General features: G+C 37.7%; 1 protein-coding gene across 2 annotated transcripts in view; it reads left to right on the top strand.

Annotated features, from left to right (window-relative positions):
• The window catches only part of LOC112043991 (facilitated trehalose transporter Tret1), a 34,183-nt gene extending 17,858 nt beyond the window's left edge, over positions 1 to 16,325 (top strand). Inside the window, exons 1-7 of one of the 2 annotated variants that reach the window (XM_024079698.2) lie at positions 703 to 818; positions 1,880 to 1,990; positions 6,476 to 6,682; positions 11,013 to 11,210; positions 11,764 to 11,959; positions 12,866 to 12,992; positions 13,315 to 16,325. In XM_024079698.2, coding sequence (XP_023935466.1) covers positions 1,903 to 1,990; positions 6,476 to 6,682; positions 11,013 to 11,210; positions 11,764 to 11,959; positions 12,866 to 12,992; positions 13,315 to 14,004 — 1,506 coding nt within the window. In that variant the 5' untranslated portion in view covers positions 703 to 818; positions 1,880 to 1,902 and the 3' untranslated portion in view covers positions 14,005 to 16,325. Of the gene's footprint in view, positions 1 to 702; positions 819 to 1,879; positions 1,991 to 6,475; positions 6,683 to 11,012; positions 11,211 to 11,763; positions 11,960 to 12,865; positions 12,993 to 13,314 lie in introns of those variants that run through there. The other variant, XM_024079697.2, reaches the window with a different exon arrangement.
• Positions 16,326 to 18,951: the final 2,626 nt, after the last annotated feature.

The following is an 18,951-nucleotide window of genomic DNA, read 5'->3' as shown; positions in this document are numbered from 1 at the left end:
TGCGTACATGCGTCAATGACATAATATCTCGTAAACAACTTTATATACTATTACTAGCTGACGCCGCGCTGTTTCACCCGTTCCCGTAGGAATATGGTAGGATAATATATAGCCTCCTCGATATATGAGCTAGCTAACACTGAAAGAATTTTTCAAATCGGACCAGTAATTCCTGAGATTTGCTCGTTTAAACAAACAAACAAACAAACTAACTCTTTTGCTTTATAATATTAATACAGATATATGTTACGTGCCTACAAAATCAGTAGATATGTTACTAACATGTCGAAATAGAGGCGCAGAAAGGTAGCTAATTCTCATAATTTCATTTAGTTGCATAGATAAAAATTAAGTCTATATTTTACTCCATAACCTCCTATATCTTCCAATGAAAATCCTACTAAAAGCGGTCCAGCCGTTCCAAAGATTAACCAGGACAAACAGACAGACAAAAAAAGTTTTATTATATTTAAGTATCATATAAATATTTATAAGCACTGGAGTAAAATCTGTTGTTTTAAAATCACAGACACACTTTAAATTTATTTATATGTATGCAGTATTGTTTATGCGTTATCGCAATACGCTTCGCAGTTCGCTCCGCGCGAATTACTCCAGACAAGTTTCCCTGGCCCGAACGCAATGTAATACCTATTGCATTTGCATCCATTTTCAATTGCATACAATATAAGATTATTTAACGACTACAAGGATTATGTGGTATTATTTTATTGTCTTATCTAAAAGTAGTGCTATTTACAGTTCGGACATAAGTTGTTCAGTAATAAACAGCATTGTGAACTTATGTTATGTATAAGGTAGGTTATTCTGTTAATTTAACTATAATAATTAAGGGAAGACCTCGGTATGTGTTATTTTGCGGAAGATTATGATGTAGGTACAATTAATTAATTAATTTTATTTATTTGCGACCCTCGGGCGGACAGTTTTCTCGCTCAAAAATTTTAAATCGTAATTCAACGCGATGCAATTTATATTTATTTTATTTTTATAGTTTCAGTAAATTAATGCTTATTTTAATTAAGTTATATTTTATTGTACGAGTAGGTCACAACAATAAAATTACACATTTATTTTATCTTGTAATCAATAAGCTGTTGATATTATTAATTGTAAGTTAAAGACTTAAAATTAATTGAGAGTTACATATTTGTTCCTTTTGCCGTGGAGACCCTTGGGCCATAGAGTCGCAGTGCCAAAAAAAACTCCGAACTTCACCGCGGCTAGTTGCCTCGATTGGTGTCAGAAGGGCTGGCTCATTTTTTACGCAAAGGATCACCCTGGCTGTCCAGCTCGGAAATGCAGTCAATTCTTGCCACCATTCTAAGTGGGCTTGATTTGTATAGATATTAGGATAAGTTCGCTTAAGTTTCCTATTGTATTCTTTATCAATACAAAAGAACAAAAAAAAAATAGGTACTTACGAAATAAATAAAAATATATTTTAGAACCACGTTACTTGGATTAGAATACCCTGTTTCGTTATGCGATACGCAATCGCGGTAACAATAATTTTGTGGCCTTTTTTTTATTCGCCTGATGGTAAGTGATGATGCAATCTAAGATAGAAGCGGGCTACCTTGTTAGATGGAGGATGAAATCCACAACCCTTTCGGTTTCTACACGACGTCGTACCGGAACGTTAAATCGCTTGGCGGTACGTCTTTGTCGGTAGGGTGGTAACTAGCCACGGCCAAAGCCTCCCACCAGCCAGACCTGGACCAATTAAGAAAACCTCAATGGTCCAGCCGGGAATCGAACCCAGGACCTTTGTCTTGTAAGTACACTGCGGATACTGCTGCACCACGGAGGCCGACAAATAAAAGGCCTTTCTTAATAAGATTTTCATTTGTTACAGGATGCCATAGATAAGCCACAGCCATGGACAAGCCAACTATGCACATGCTCTCCGTGCAGGAGAAGGGAGGACAAACCAAACGCACTAACCAGTACATAGCGGCTGTTTCAGGTAACTAAGACTACGAATAGTTTCACCCGCGTAGGTCCCGTTCCTGTGGGAATACATAGCCTATGACATTCACAAATAGCGTGCCTTTCTAATCGTAAAAGATTTTTCAAAATCGGTTGAGTAGATCCAGAGATTCCTTCTACAATACCACAGACTTTACCTCATTATGATATTAATATAGACTAGCAGACGCCTCGCGTTTTCACCCGCGTAGCCCCCTTCCCTTTTGGGAATACGGGGATAAACTATAGTCTATGACACTCACAAATAACGTGTCTTTCTAGGGGTAAAATAATGTTTAAAATCGATTCAGTAGATCCTCTTTTACGATCACTATCAAATGACTTAACGCACTCTTCAAGACACTTACCAACCCCGTGCTGAGAATGTTTACTGAAAAATCTTAGAAAAAGGAAAAGCCCGACCCAGAATTTTCGTTATCCGCTAACCTAACAACTGGACCAACGAGGCAATTTGCCTCCATGGTTTCCATCAAAACATATCGATCGGCTTAGAAGTGGGTTATTTATAACCACACAGCATGCCAAATGTTTGCAAGACGCCGTCTATTTTCAGCGGTTCATTCAACGAAATATTGCAAAACATTGCACGCAGATGCGACAGTAACGAGCTCTCTGATTGGCTGATAATTTGTATGCTCTCACACCATTGGTTGAAATCACTAGTGTATTGATAGTAGATGAATTCAAGCGACAACACGGCTCGTATATTTCATTATGTTACATGTTGAATTAATTAATTTGTAGCAGGTCTATTGGAAAGAAATTAATCATGAAGTGTGAGATAATAGCTTGTCGTACGCGACTTGTTTTACCATTGTAAAACATAACATCTTAATATAATGAAACTATACATAACATGCTCAGTCCTAAATGATTGACTGAATGACGGATCGACGCACAATCGTAACAACAACAACAATTAGCTAACAATAAATAAATTAATAAGTATTTTACAAACAGATCACTAAATCGAAAAATGGTGGTAGAAGACCTTATCATCATAGTCTTTCCAAGACCTATCCAATACCCCTCACTATGAGTTAAACGGGTTAAAAAATTCATCCCTTTTCATGGGAAGGTACACTAAATAGTAGATTGTTATACAAGGGGCTAAAAAGACCCATTATATACGAGGTATTTTTAGGGCCCGAGACGTAAGGCGAGGGCCGCCTAAATAGAAACCGAGTTTATAATGGGTTTAGCCCCACGTGTTACACTCTGCTTTTCACTACGATTGCGAGAAAATAAAATAGTTTAGTACAATATTCAATGATTTATTTTAATTGAAAATTAAATGTACAAAGTCTACAATTTTGGATATTAAGGGAGATACTTTTACCCGGTAACATAATTTCCGACTCCTGTGAAGATGAATAATGAGTACGTGAGGTAAACGTGGGAGATAAAAAACTCCTTTCGTAAGTGAATCCATTCGTTGTTGTTTTCCTTACTTATTAAATTTTTCGTAGGTATTCGTAGCTATCGTAGGTAAGTATTAAAGTAAATGCGTCTCGACTTCGATGGTAACAGATTGAAAATTTCATCCATCTCCAAATTAGGATTCTCACTAGACGAAGACACTTAGAAAAATATGTAAGTTACGGTCACAAATTTACAATGAATTTCTGAAAAAAATCAAGTGTGTATTATTCACGCCAATTGTTTTTTAAATTCTCGCTTTTTAATTTTATTTTTTTCACATGAGAAAAAGGTATTACACCGTAAAGGATGTCCCATGTCTTCAACTCTCGCTCTATTCGCAACTCAATAAAAATTAAATAAAAAAAAATAAACGCATTCAACAGACAAGAACGCTGCATTTCATTCCAATTTAAAGTTTTTTATTTATTTTTCAAAACAATCAGTGCCTTACCTATAATGATTCTATTTTCGAATAAAGCCTGCTCCGTTTTATAGTAGGCTAGTACTTGGCTAGTACTCGTAACAGACAAGAATTAAAAAAACAAAATTACTTTAGCCCCTAGAGGCTAATATGCTTGTTTAGTCCCGCTGTGGAGTGGTAATATGACAGTGTTTTTGAGCAAGAGTAGTGAAAAAAATATTTTTCACTTTTATTTTATTTTTACGATATTGTTAAAATTTTTTGTACACACTCATGCTTAATTACAGCTTTCTAGTATAATAGTAATAGATGGTAATAGGTTATTTTCATAATTTAAGAATAAGTTAATAATGATTATTATTAGATGTAGAATGACTAGTGATTCATTTTTAATTTGTTTGTTGGTAAACAGTACTCATCAAGAAAGGCTGTAGTGTTGGTGGGTTTTCTAACCGCCACCTTTTGGTTTAATGGGCACCTCATTAGTAATGGGCCCTTTGTCGGAATGTGGCTAACACTTTTACCGTGTAATGTGTTTTATTGTTACCCACGTGCGACGTTTTCGCATCGACGCACTTTACGACATTCACGGGAAGATATGACCCTATTTTAGCAGACTCAGAAGTGATTACAAAAATAAGAAAACTAATGTCGAACAAAGGTTTTGATTCACAACATCTGTCAGGACAACTTAATTAACAAATCAAACTGTAACCAAAATAAGACCCTAGAACGGTAGAGAATGACCTTGAATGAAGTCACGCACTTGTGAAACCTATTTTAGCAGACTCAGAAGTGATTACAAAAATAAGAAAACTAATGTCGAACAAAGGTTTTGATTCACAACATCTGTCAGGACAACTTAATTAACAAATCAAACTGTAACCAAAATAAGACCCTAGAACGGTAGAGAATGACCTTGAATGAAGTCACGCACTTGTGAACGATGTGTGTAGGGTTAAAGGTACCTTTGACTGTTAACAAACACTTATCCACTCAAGTCACTCTCCCCGCCTATCCCAAGTGACCCATACGAATTACACAAGAGATGTGGACGGCTCGAACGCCACGAGCACACTGAAGCCGTCCGTACCGCAAGTCGTTGCAACGCGGCGATAACATGTGTTTTATTATTACCCACTTGCGACGTTTTCCCTTCGATGCATATTACGACATTCACGGGAAGATATGGAGCGACCCTATTCTTACACTGGGAACCGCAAAGTTACACTTTATTAGGAAAATCAACGGCTAATACATTAATTTCATGCTTTAAATTAAGTACATTAATAGAGTAAATAAATGCGCTACTTAAAGATTTTCACAACGTCCACAATTTTTAGTACATGTCATTAAATTCGTTATAATATGTAGTCGTTTCTAATAATTCTGTTACAATAGCATATTATATGCATTTATACCTACTGTAAGGACCCTCATCCTAACTATAAGAGAAGCTAAACACTGGCTCATCTCTACACTGGTAAGGCAAGCAGACCGCGACTGGTAAGGCATCCAGCGAATCCCTGCGACTCTACACTGGTAAGGCAAGCAGACGACCACTCAGGTTAAACGCCGGTGACAGATTGACTCTTTGCCTCCACTCAGTGTTGCCAACCTCAAAAAGCTAAAAAAAAAACAGTAGAAAGCAGTAGGTAGAGTATAAAAAGGTAGATTTCATAATTTTGCTCATTTATTTTAAACAATAAACAATTTTCTAAGGTGCTAGAACTCACATACATTGATATATGTATTGACATATACATTTTTTTTTTGTTATTGTGCTGATCACAATAACAAAAGAAAAAAACAAAAATCAATTTTTTTTTTAAATCATACATATTTTTCTTGAATCCCGACAAGAGAAGATACTTCCATCTAGTGTCATTGCGTTTTATTAAGTAGTGGTTATCAAAAAATGGTTGCTTAATATATATAATAGGTGGTGCTGAACGCTAGTTGAAAAACAGTAAAAAATAGGAATGAAACAGAAAACATGGACATTAATGTGAAAACAGCAAATCTACTGTTAAAACGGTAGGGTTGGCACACTGCCTCCACTACCAATATACATGAGATAGTGTAGTATTGTAGGTATATATTTAGTATATACGTCTTACTAGACACGGGCATAAGTTTGTTATTTCTGCATATCGTCTCCAAAGAGTTAAAAAATCTTTTGTGGGTTTGGGTGTACTCTTCTATAACAAGATCCCCAAGACTGTGATGGACTTGCCAATGCACAACTTTAAGCAATGTGTTAAAAAACATTTACTTAGTCGAGGTTACTACACTATTGATGAGTTCCTTAACGACAAAGGTGCTTGGAGGCCATTGGATCAGCTTCCACCTTCACACAGGAAATAAAACTATAAGAAATTGTAATTTAATTGTTATCAAATGTAAATTGTAATACTGTATGACTTTTTCAAAAGAGCAACTGTTGAGTTTCTTGCCGGTATCTTCTCAGCAGAACCTGCCTTCCGAACCAGTGGTAAAATCTTTACAAATAGTCAACTGACGTGTCAAAAGTGCTTGTAAACTGAGCCTACTTGAAATAAATGAATTTTGAATTTACACAAACACTACACCTACTAACACCTAAAAAAACATTTCCAGCTGCAATCGGCGCTGTGGTGGCCGGCACGATCCTCGCGTGGACCTCCCCTGCGCTGCCGCAGATCTCGCCCCCCAAGAAGGAGGCCAACAGCAGCGAGCCCCAACCCTACGACCCCTTCGAGCCGTACAACAATGCGACCAACGTGACCACGATACTGATCAACGAGCTGGGCCAACCGGCTGACTTCTTGCTCGACACCACGGAAAGTGAGTGCTGTTTACTGTTTAACTTACAAGCAGCGTGGTGAAGCCGGTGAAACCCATAAAATATAAACACAAACGTCACGCGTCTCCTTGACATCCGCTTATACAAACTTCTTTAATACCTACTTAGTATTTCAAAATTTAACACTAACAACAATTAAGTACGTAAATTAATATAATAATCATATATAATAAATATAATAATTTTAATTATAATATAAATAAAATAAATAAATAAAATAAAATAAATAAATACTCCATCTTATGTTCTTTAGTTTTTGTGACTAGTTATTCAAATGTTTAAAAACATAATTTTAATTTTTTTTGATTATTGTTGAAAAGTTACTGATGCAACGGTTCGTTTCGTACTAACTCGAGAATGTATTCGTTTTTGAATTTTGTATTTGGAACCTTCGTGTTCCATGCGCTCTATCTGCCTATTTTTATTTTATCTGTGACTTCTATACTTAATAATATAAAGAGGTAAAGTTTTGTGGTATTGTAGCCGGGTAAAGCCACGTTATTTACGAGTTTCATAGGTTATGTTTATACCCGTATTCCCAGGGGAACGGGTGAAACAACGGCGCGTCTGATAGTTAAGTATAATCATCATTCATCATTAGCAACCCATTTTCGGCTCACTATTGAGCACGAGTCTCCTCTCAGAATGAGAGGGGCAATAGTCCACCACGCTGGCCCAATGCGGAATCGATTTCTCCAGGATGCCATCATCAGATCCTGACATGAAAAAAATGGGACTACCCTGGAATCAAACCCTTCAAAACAAAAAAAGAATTTTCAAAATTGGTCCATAAATGACGGAATTATCGCTGGACATACATAAAAAAAAAACATACATACAGCCGACGTAGAACCTCCTTCTTTTTGGAAGTCTGTTAAAAAAACATCATATCAGTTCAATATGACACATGTCACAACTTTTTAATCTCATGATAAGATAGATATAAGAGGAAACGTTATCTGTAAAAGTCGTTATATGCCTACTTTGGATGATTGTAAAAAATTACTGATTATAACACTCGGGCGCAGAAAAAAAATATTTCATCATCTATACTAATATTATAAAGAGGAAAACTTTGTTTGTATGTTTGTTTGTTTGTTTGTTTATTTGATTGTAATGAATATGCTCAAAAACTACTGGACCGATTTAAAAAATTCTTTAACCATTAAAAAGCTACATTATCCACAAGTAACATAGGCTAAATTTATTTTGGAAAAAAATAGGATTCCGTAAGATATTTGGGTTTTTCGGACACAAGGTGTAAAAATTCAACCAGAAAAGTAGGGTAGGGGTAGGTAGGAGTAAGGTAGGGGTAGGGGTAGGCTAGGGGTAGGGTAGGGGTATGATAGGGGTAGTTGAAAGTTAGTGGATGAAGTCGCGGGGGTCGGCTAATCACCTATACTAATATTATAAAGCTGAAAATTTGTTTGTTTGAACGCGCTAATCTCAGGAACTACTGATCCGATTTAAAAAAATCTTTCAGTGTTAGTTAGCCCATTTATCGAGGAAGGTTTTATGCTATATATTATCCGTATTCCTACGGGAACGGGAACCACGCGTGTGAAACCGCGCGGCGCCAGCAGGTCTATAATATATTATCAGCCGATTGACGCCGTTTTTTAAATTTTGTTTTTGAATTTCACGCGAAAGTCACCGGCGACCCCTAGTGTGGATATAAATAAAGTTCATTACATAGATACATAGAAAAAATTCGAAAATAGGGTAAGCATATGAATGGTAATTCCAGGACAGTCCTGAATTTTCAGTTTAGGATATTTTTAAAATTGGCTTAGCTCTGCAGGCTAATCCAATAACTTTGACGTATGTTAGTCGACATATACGAAATTGAGATTCTATGTAACAAATGTCATCCGGTGTCTAGAACCCTTCATAGATATCATACAGTAAATGAAATTTCTCAGTAATTGATTTGATGCTTATTTTAATATGTTGTTAATAAAGACCAAATCAGTGAATAGGGCAGTAGGTCTGGTATCTGGTAGTAGGTATCCACAGTGGGTAGCTTACTGGCAGTGGCGTGCACTCCATACATGCAAAAATCCACTGCCTACTATAAGGAATCCCAACGAACCTGTATAGCAGAAGTAATTTTCCATTTTGTACGTAACTACGTAGCATTTGCATTTGCTTACCCCAGTTAAAAACCTACACGCCACTGCCTACTGGCAAAGACTTAACGATGCCGCTTATAAACCGTCAGACGTATCGATAATTTATGACCAAGTTTCCATGGAAACTAACAATGTCACAGCGCTGTTTTTAAGGGGGCGTGTTGTATGTGGGTACTTTGGTTATAAATCACTTATGTCACCGACGCGGTCTTAGATTGTTGCTCCGCAATGTCGGATCGTTTCGGTTCAATATGTTCGCCGATTAATTTCACCAAATCCGCGAATTTTCTTGTTTCCTGGTTATTAGGAGCACACAAATCACTCATGAGATCATACGTAGGTTGGCCCACCACCGTAATCAACGTTGCGACTTTTAAATCATCGTCGATTTTATTGAGTTGAATGAACTGTTCCACGCGTCGTATGTAAGCCGACCATTTTTTGCTATTTAAATCGAAGCGCTCGATTTTTCTAATAGGCATTTTGAACACTCACAAACACAAACACTAGGTATAATTTTCCTCGTCGCCAGTTAGGTATTACGATTATTATGATATAATAATACGAGAGCAACAATCAAAGACCACGTCGGTGACATAACTGATTTATTACCAAAGTACCCACATACAACAAATGCGAGGGCCGATATGCTGCTATAATCTTTCTATCTACGCGATCACACTATATTTCACCCATCCAAATAGTGTCCGTGACCGTAATGACCGGATCAATGACGCAAATCCATAAGATCTTCCCATACCCAAAATGTCTCTAAAGCGGCTAAAGAAGGTTTCACTTAAAAATCTTCGTTCCAATAATAGTGTTATTGTGAAAATGCAAATATCCCATATCTCAAGCCACACCCACAAACATGCCTCTAAACTGTTTCACGTAATTTGGATCACCGCCAGCGCCGCGTCATCGAAGGTCACCGACATAACTGTTATTAAACAACCAAAATACTCGTATCACATGATAAATACTTAGTAGTTATTCATATTTCTTTTCTTTTCAAACCGCATTTGTGATGCAAATATAGATCGTGATATAATCACGTGATTCTTTTTTAAGTAAGTGCAATTGTATTTCGTGCAAAGTGCAAACTAGGACACGCCCCTCAGTTTTATCCGCGTAATTCCCTTTCTCGTTGGAATACGGGAATAAAATGTGACACAATCAACGTGGCTCTCTATTAGTCTATGAATTATGAAAATCGGTTCTGTATATCCAGATATTACCCCCACAAACTTACAAACTTTACCTCTTTATATATATTACTAGGTTTGACAAAATATATTGAAGAGTCGTACGTGGTGGACGTACTCAACATCATTAGTGGTTTCTCATTTGAAGCGTTTGAGTAAATCTCTTGGGGTCCTCATGTATAAAATATATTGTGAAAAACTGAATTTTCGAGGCTCGATTATTTGTTTATCTTTCCAACATATAATAGAACTGGTTATGTTATTTTAATGAGACTAGTTTTTTGTTGATTATACGAGTATTTCGCTAAGACATAGTTACAGCCATAGTTTTAAGTATTTTTTTATAGTTTTGATAAATGTCAATGACCTTTTAAAGGCCCCTGAAAATCATATGTTGAGTGGGAGACTTTTGTTAGATCAGTATGCAATTCTGCTCTCTTCCAAAATCTTTTGATAGCGGACATCTCCTAACTTACTACGTCCATGTCAAATTTTGTCTTGTACGTCAAACGGTTTTCGATCATTTTAGTGATGACCTTTGACTTTTATATATAGAAAAATATGGACCTACATCATCATAATTATCAACCCATATTCGGCTCACTGCTGAGCTCGAGTCTTCTCTCAGAATGAGAGGGGTTAGGCCAATAGTCCACCACGCTGGCCCAATGCGAATTGGCAGACTTCACACACGCAGAGAATTAAGAAAATTATCTGATGTGCAGTGCAGGTTTCCTCACGATGTTTTCCTTCACCGTTCTAGTAACGTGATATTTAATTTCTTAAAATGCACACAACTGAAAAGTTGGAGGTGCATGCCCCGGGCCGGATTCGAACCTACGCCCTCTGGAGTCGGAGGCAGAGGTCATATCCACTGGGCTATCACGTCTCATGGACCTTAGGTTGGCTTTAAATTTCTGACCAAATAAAAATAATTTTCATTAATTCAGGTAATAATTTTTATTCTCTTCCAGGTTCTGTGGTATCAGCTATACTGGCCATCGGAGCAGCCATCAGCGCACTCCCAGTGGGGGTGCTGGCTGAGAAGTTCGGCCGCCGCCCCACCATCCTACTGCTCTCCATACCGTTCATGATCAACTGGCTGATCACAATCTTTGCAAACGGAGCAGGGATGCTCATCGCTGCCAGGTTCTTCGCTGGATTAAGTACTGGTAAGTTTTCTTCTCGATTTTTCTCGATTTTTCTGGGAGTAGTGGATAAGATCTCTGCTTCCAATTCTGGGGAAAGTCGGCCCGAATTCGGTTCTGGGCATGCACCTTCAACTTTTCAGTTGTGTGCATTTTAAGAAATTTAATATCACGTGTCTCAAACTTGCAAGGAACCTAATGATGGAAGAAACCTGGTACAACTTTCAAAAGGCTCAAGAGCACCACAAGATGTCATGAAATAGACACTACATTATTATATTTGGGCAAATCACTGGATTTTGCACCTAACACGCCTTAATACAAATACTTAAAATCCCGCTGAATGTCTCAAGACAGATTGCAGGAATATTGATAGACTAAAAAAAAACGTGTCTCAAACGGTGAAAGAGAGAATTTTCTTAATTCTCTGTGTGTGTAAAGTCTACCAATCCGCATTTAGCCAGCGTGGTGGACTAAGGCCTAAACCCTCTCATTCTGAGAGGAGACTCTTGCTTAACCGAATATGAGTTGTTAATGATGATCATGATGATACGTAAATCTAATATCACAATTCCAGGTGGCATCTGCGTAGCAGCGCCCATGTACATTGGCGAAATAGCCGAGACCTCCATACGAGGGTCTCTGGGCGCCTTCTTCCAGCTGTTCCTGACCGTGGGCATCCTCTTCACCTTCGTGGTGGGCGCCTGGACGCACTGGCAGACGCTATCGATCATCTCTGCCGTGTTCCCTGTGCTACTTGTTGCTGTGTTCTGGTGAGTTGGAGACCTCATGGGTAAATGACATAAGGAATCTGGCAATATCCTACCTTTAATTTGAGGCATTAGAAGCCGTGATAGCCTAGTGGATATGATTTTGCCTTCGATTTGGAGGCCGTAGGCTCGGTCCGGGGCATGTACCTAAACTTTTCAGGTATGTGCATTATAAGAACTTAAATATCACGTGTCTTAAACGGTGAAAGAAAAACGTCGTGAGTGTATACTTGAGAATTTTTTTAGTTCTCCACGTGTGTGAAGTCAGCATGGTGGACTTTTGGTTTAACCCCTCTCATTCTGAGAAGAGACTGGTGTGCTCAATAGTACCGAAAATAGGTTGCTAATGATAATTGATGAGTAAGCCTGGCAATCGTTCCTTGTATGAGCTTTTGTACAAAAACAACAACTGCTAAAGCCTTGACTTAACTTATAGTCTGGTAAGTTCGTTAATGACACTTCCCCGATATACGGGCGACGGGGGGAAAGACTATGCTTGTGTGAAATCGTGCATGCGGTGAAGTGAGTTGCATCAGTCGTGGGGTTCCATTCATGGCTACAAGCCCTCCGGCCCGTGCGAACCATCGGGAGTGTTGAAATTGCCAAGCTATAGTAACTGAATGTAAAATAACACTACAACTTCTACAAAATCAACAAATATGAACGAACGTGGCGGAACCGTACCTACTGGCTTATGTTATAAAATGTTTGTGGTAATTTAAGCAGTAGATCAATGGTAAATACAGGAACTGAAATCATTACTAACTGGGCATGGTTTGATCCCCGCTGGACTATTGTCATTCCCACTCCTGACACATTCGTTTACGACGTTCTCTTCAAATGAGAATATTAGTCATATTTGATAGATAATGGTAAATATTCTTGAGAAAAAATATCATGGAATTCCAGGTGGATGCCAGAAACCCCCCAATATCTGCTGGCCCAGAACAGACGGCGTGATGCTGAGAAGGCTCTGCGCTGGCTGCGTGGGCCCGACGCTGACCTCAGCGGGGAACTCGAGGAGATGCAGAATGATGTAAGTTTTGTTCTAAGTCTAAAAACAAAAAGTGGTGATAAGTCACCAGTAGCCCTCATTCATGGACTTCCAAGCACATTGGTCTCAAGCTGCCAGCATCCAGCGGCTCCCGGCAACCCGCTTGATGTCCTCGGTCCACCCAGTGGGGGGTTGACCAACACTGCGCCTTCCGGTGCGGGGTCGCCACTCCAACACCTTGGGACCCCAACGTCCATCGGCTCTTCGAACTATGTGGCCTGCCCATTGACAGAGCTATGCCTGGGCCTACTAAAAATTGCTTACATGTCATTCATAATAAATCTTATTTTCTCATTGTTTTCAGGTGGACAACTCCGCCCGTCAAAAGGCTGGCATCGTAGCGATGGTGACCAACCGAGCGCCTCTGATGGCTCTCATCTGCTCTCTAGGCCTCATGTTCTTCCAGCAGTTCAGCGGTATCAACGCTGTCATCTTCTACACTGTTAACATCTTCAAATCCGCCGGCTCTAACATAGATCCGTCCATAGCAACAATCATAGTGGGTGTCGTCCAAACCCTAGCCACTTACGCTTCATCCTTGTTAATAGAAAAAGCAGGCAGACGGATCCTGTTGCTCCAGAGTTGTATAATTATGGGCATCTGCTTGATCATTCTCGGTACATACTTTAAACTTCAAGAAAGTGGTGCTAACGTCGCTGCCGTTGGATGGATACCTTTAGTGTGTTTGGTCCTGTTCATCATATCATTCTCCATGGGTTTTGGTCCTATCCCTTGGATGATGATGTCTGAATTGTTCGCCTCTGAGTTCCGAGGGACTGCATCTGGTCTTACAGTCATTATCAATTGGTTGCTCGTGTTTATTGTCACTCTGTGCTTCCCAATAATGAAGGAGCAAATCGGCATCTACAGCTGTTTTTGGTTCTTCAGCGGTTTCATGGTGACTTGTGTCTTCTTCGTCTTCTTCTTGATACCTGAGACCAAGGGAAAGACGTTAGCCCAAATTCAAACTTTGTTAGGTGGCAAGCAGGCATAAGATTATGTTTTTTTAAATACCTTGGAATACTCAGTGTTGTTTTGTTTATGATTGGTATTGGCTAATGGACACTTGACTTTTTAAATTCCAACTTGTATAACAGATTGTACAGTTATCGCAATATATTTCGTATATGTATATGTCGCTTATAAAATTTGTAATAAAAAATGTAGGGGCAAGTACAATCATGTTATAAGAAGCTTTCCTATTAATGACCTGCGCTAATTTGTCAATCTAAATAACGTATGCATTAAAGCAGCTGGAGATTAACATTGTGGGAGGAGGTTTTATGGGATCATCAAATCTTTGTGGATGCTAGTGGACATGCTCGCTATATATTATGTATCTTAAAGGATTTTTCTTAACAGTGTACAAGGGTATAGACAATTCCTCTTCGATACTTTCCCCTATAGTCCGCCACTCTGCGCAGGCATTTGCAATGTCCATTCCAACTTTTATGCTATAGCCTGATCACAAAAATAAAAAGAAATCATCAGGTGGCTGACTAAACAGATACTAATTTCTTCCAAATATAATGGTGGGCTTACACCTACCTTTAGACCGAAAAGCCTCAGTCCTGAAAGGGGCTGGAGTAACCGGGAGAATAAGCTCCTCCTCGCCTTATCCAGGCAAGGAGGCAAAGCCTCGAGGCCGGGGGAGAAGATAACCTGTCTCTCTCACAACGGTGGTGGTGCCCCCAATCCAGGTTTTTTTATATTTCTGGTCAGGTTATAAATATTTTATTTGTTAGTTGGATATAACGTACATAACTTGCAAAGTGTATTAAGTCGTCAATGTCTAATTCAGCGCTGCTGTGAATTTTAAAGCATATCATGGTGTAAGTTTTCGTTTTGGATATTTTTTGGATTTCATGTCAGGAACATTCTGTCCAAAAACTTATGGACTTTCGTGATCAGATCGGACCTTGTGTTTTGATATCTTTCATAAGTTGTTGAATGTTTTATGTGTATATTTATATGTGTGTTTGTGTTTATTGTTTTGTGTTTAGTCGGTATCAGATTTATACGACTAATTGAATGGAAAAATACTAGTAATTTGAACTACTCAATTTAAATATAACGACTGATACACCAAAAAAAATATATAAAGAAACTAGAAATATCTGTCGCCGACTGTACATTTTAGCAACTCTTAAATGAAATGACTTTTATATTACGATTATTTATTTAATATTATGTAGAGTTCGATCGAAAAAATAGAATTTTGATATTTTGTACATGTTGATTTAATTTATTTTGTGAATAACTACGAACACAATATTTAGTACCTACTTTATTTATTAATTTTAAGTGAATAAATGTGCCAAATAAAAACGACGTAAATGTATAAATTATGCAATACCTAGTTAAATTATTAGTTAGCTCTATTAGTTAAATTAGGTATCGAGTGTACAAATATTTAAACTTTAGTTCAGTAAGTCGATGAAATCCACACAATCTAACATAAAAAAAAAACATTTTTTATTTAAAGAGATTTTTCGCTGAGCGAATAAAAAAAAATATTAAATTGATTTCATAAGCTTAATTCTGACGCTGTACCAAATAAATAGAAATGGCTTTAAATAATAAATCTGCTATTTTTCATCATTAAACATGAGCTGCCCCCCTAGCCAAGTGAAAGGCGATTCTCTTTCTACGTACGCAAACGCTTCGTAAACTAGAAAAATGTATGAGAATGACAGATCTTGATCACGTGACCTGTCGATAGTAATGTCATTCTCATACATCTTTCTAGTTTTCGAAGCGTTAGCGATCGTAGAAAGAGAATCAACGTGCCACTTGGCTAGGGGGGCTGTTAAGATAGTACAAAAACATCTTACCTTAAAATTATATATGAAAGAAAAACATTTATTAACTCTCTTATCACTTTAGATAATAGTATGTGACTAAAACAACTTCTAATCAAATCATACTACAAATAAAATGTATAAATCAAGTGAAAATGTGTTTTGTAATTTAAGTAAATGCTTTTAAAATGTAATTAATAATATAATATTACGTATATTTTTATAAATAGAATAAAAATTGTCCATTATAGGAAACAATTCATGGTCACTCTACTGAAGTTCTTCGTTTCTCTTTTCGATTATTGAAATAGAGCGGGACAGAAATAGAACAGTGGCCATTTTGAATTGTTTTGTTTAATGGCGCGAATATGTTCGTGAAGTTTAAAAATGTGACATTTAATTAAGATGAAAAGTAAAAATATTTCGATCGGTTGTTTTTATATTAATAACTATTGTTAATTTTATGTTTAACTGGAGGTTAAATGTAAAAACAATTAAAATGAATAATTACTGATTCTTTTGTTTTGAGTTATTTTGGTTCAATCCTAAATCCTATACCTACCTTCCATGCCTGTGAATGTTAAGTGGTATGCGCGGTGGATTTACAAGACGGAGGTCCTGGGTTCGATCTCCGGTTGGGTCGATTGAGGTTTTCTTAATTGGTCCAGGTCTGGCTGGTGGGAGGTTTCGGCCGTGGCTAGTTACCACCCTACCGACAAAGGCGTACCGCCAAGCGATTTAGCGTTCCGGTATGTCGTGTAGAAACCGATAGGGGTGTGGATTTCCGCCTCCTAACAAGTTAGCTCGCTTCCATCTTAGATTGCATCATCACTTACTATCATCTGAGATTGTGATCAAGGGCTAATTTGTAAAGAATAAAAAAAAAATACTATGTAGTGATTATTCCATTGCTAAGAAAAAAACAAATGTCTATATATTCATCAGAATTTAATATTTCCTTTAGTAACAGTAAAAAGAGAAGGAGAGATAGAACACTCCTTGCAAATAGTTCTCTTCTCTATGGTATCGACTCGGGCGGTCAGGTCTACCACAGACCGCTCTATGGCCTTCACATCGCTTCTGAACCCTGACACTGTCGCTTCCATTTCGCCCAAAAACTGTATCTTCTTGCACAGTTCATCATACTTCTGAGTTATGTAATCCTTCGCGTTCTTAGAATCCAATACTTCTTTGTCGATTTTGCTCAATATCTCGAATTTTAGCTCGTCAAACTTAGCATCTAGAGACGGTCCTAGTAAATTTGCACTTCTGATGGCCAATTCTTCTTCTGTGATTCTGTGGATTTTATTTGCCATATCGTGGCGCTCTGAACAGTTTTATTTCTGTGTATCGATTGTGCATTGTTAATTTTGATTTACTGATAAATATGATTGTTAATTTTTATGTAGTGATGAAAAATACGAAATCAAATCCGATTGCATGATTGTTGTCACTGTCATGTCATTTATTTGGTTTTGATGTGTCATCGTGATTTTTTATTTGTGAAATGAGTTTTATCTATAGATACTCTTATATTTATTTACTAGCGGATGCCCGCGACTTCGTCTGCGTGAAAATCAATGTAAACTTTTAAAACAAATTTATTAAAAAATTTTTGAAGCTCTAACCCTAAAAATTAAGGGCTTTCCATACAAACTTTCAACCCCTATTTCACCCCCTTCTATTTTAATTTTAGGATAAAAAAAAACTATATTTTGCTCTAAGGTCCCATTTACCATTATACCAAAATTCATCTTGATCGGTTCTCCCGTTTAGTAGTGAAAAGCTAACAGAGACAGAGAGTTGAATTCGAAACTCGCGCTTGCGAGTTATACGAAACATCGTTAAAGAATAGCCCTGTTATAATAATCATAATAATCAATACTAATTAAAAAAATATCTTAATGACTATAAATAAGGTGACATGAATGAGTAATAGAATTATTGTAATCACAGATTACTTTGGATTAGTACTATAATATATAATATCTAATCAGCCATATTCCTTCTAAAGGTTTTGAAAAAATCCGCTAGGAGCAGCACCGAGGAGGAAGAAATGTGGTGAATTTCTTGCCACCATTCCACGTGGACATGATTTGTATCAATCGATCAATGAATCAATTTATTTATTTGCAGATACATGCATGGTACAGGTGGTCGTTAATAGTATCTTTTCTCAATAATAAAATTGAAAATCGTGAAAAACCTCCGAAGATCATGAAATTATTAATAACACTCTCGATCAAGTCAAAAATAATATCTTTTAGTGCGCTTTCATTTTGAGACCCCACTCGAGTATATTTGCAGACATTCGGTTATTCTCACCCACTTTCACCCCCCCACAACTTTTAAACAGATGTACTGATTTTCATCAACACTCGTATGTACATAATATGTCGCCTTTAATTAAAAAAAAATGAAATCGCTTCATTCTGCTTCAAAGGTAACCGAGAGCCGTGACGTCCAGTAGATATGACCTATGAGATATGGCCTCCGATTCGGTGGGTGTAGGTTCGAATCCGGTCCGGGACGTGTCAACTGAAATGCACATAACTGAAAAGTTTTTCAGTTAAAATATAAACATTACGTGTCTCAAACGGCGAAGGAAAAATGAGGAATTCTGCACACCTGAGAATTTTCTTATTTCTCTATCTCGACGACTTCCGTGACGCAGTGAAGCACTATGCACTTCAGTGACGTGAAGCAGTATGCGCGGTGGATTTACAAAACGGAGGTCCTGGGTTCGATCCCCGGTTGGATCGATTGAGATTTTGTTAATTGGTCCAGGTCTGGCTGGTCGTGGCTAGTTACCACCCTACCGGCAAAGACGTACCGCCAAGCGATTTAGTGTTCCGGTACGATGTCGTGTAGAAACTGAAAGGTGTGTGGATTTTCATCCTCCTCCCTAACAAGTTAGCTCGCTTCCATCTTAGACTGCATCATCACTTACCACCAGGTGAGATTGTAGTCAAGGGGATTAGCCCTTATTTATTAAAGAACTAGCTGATGCCGCGCGGTTTCATCCGCGTGGTTCCCGTTCCCGTAGGAATACGGTGATAATATATAGCCTATAGCCTTCCTCGATAAATGGGCTATCTAACACTGAAAGAATTTTTCAATTCGGACCAGTAGTTCCTGGT

This window comes from Bicyclus anynana, chromosome 24 (assembly GCF_947172395.1).
Source record: "Bicyclus anynana chromosome 24, ilBicAnyn1.1, whole genome shotgun sequence".
Lineage (NCBI taxonomy): Eukaryota > Metazoa > Arthropoda > Insecta > Lepidoptera > Nymphalidae > Bicyclus > Bicyclus anynana.
This window is presented reverse-complemented; position numbering and strand designations above follow the sequence as displayed.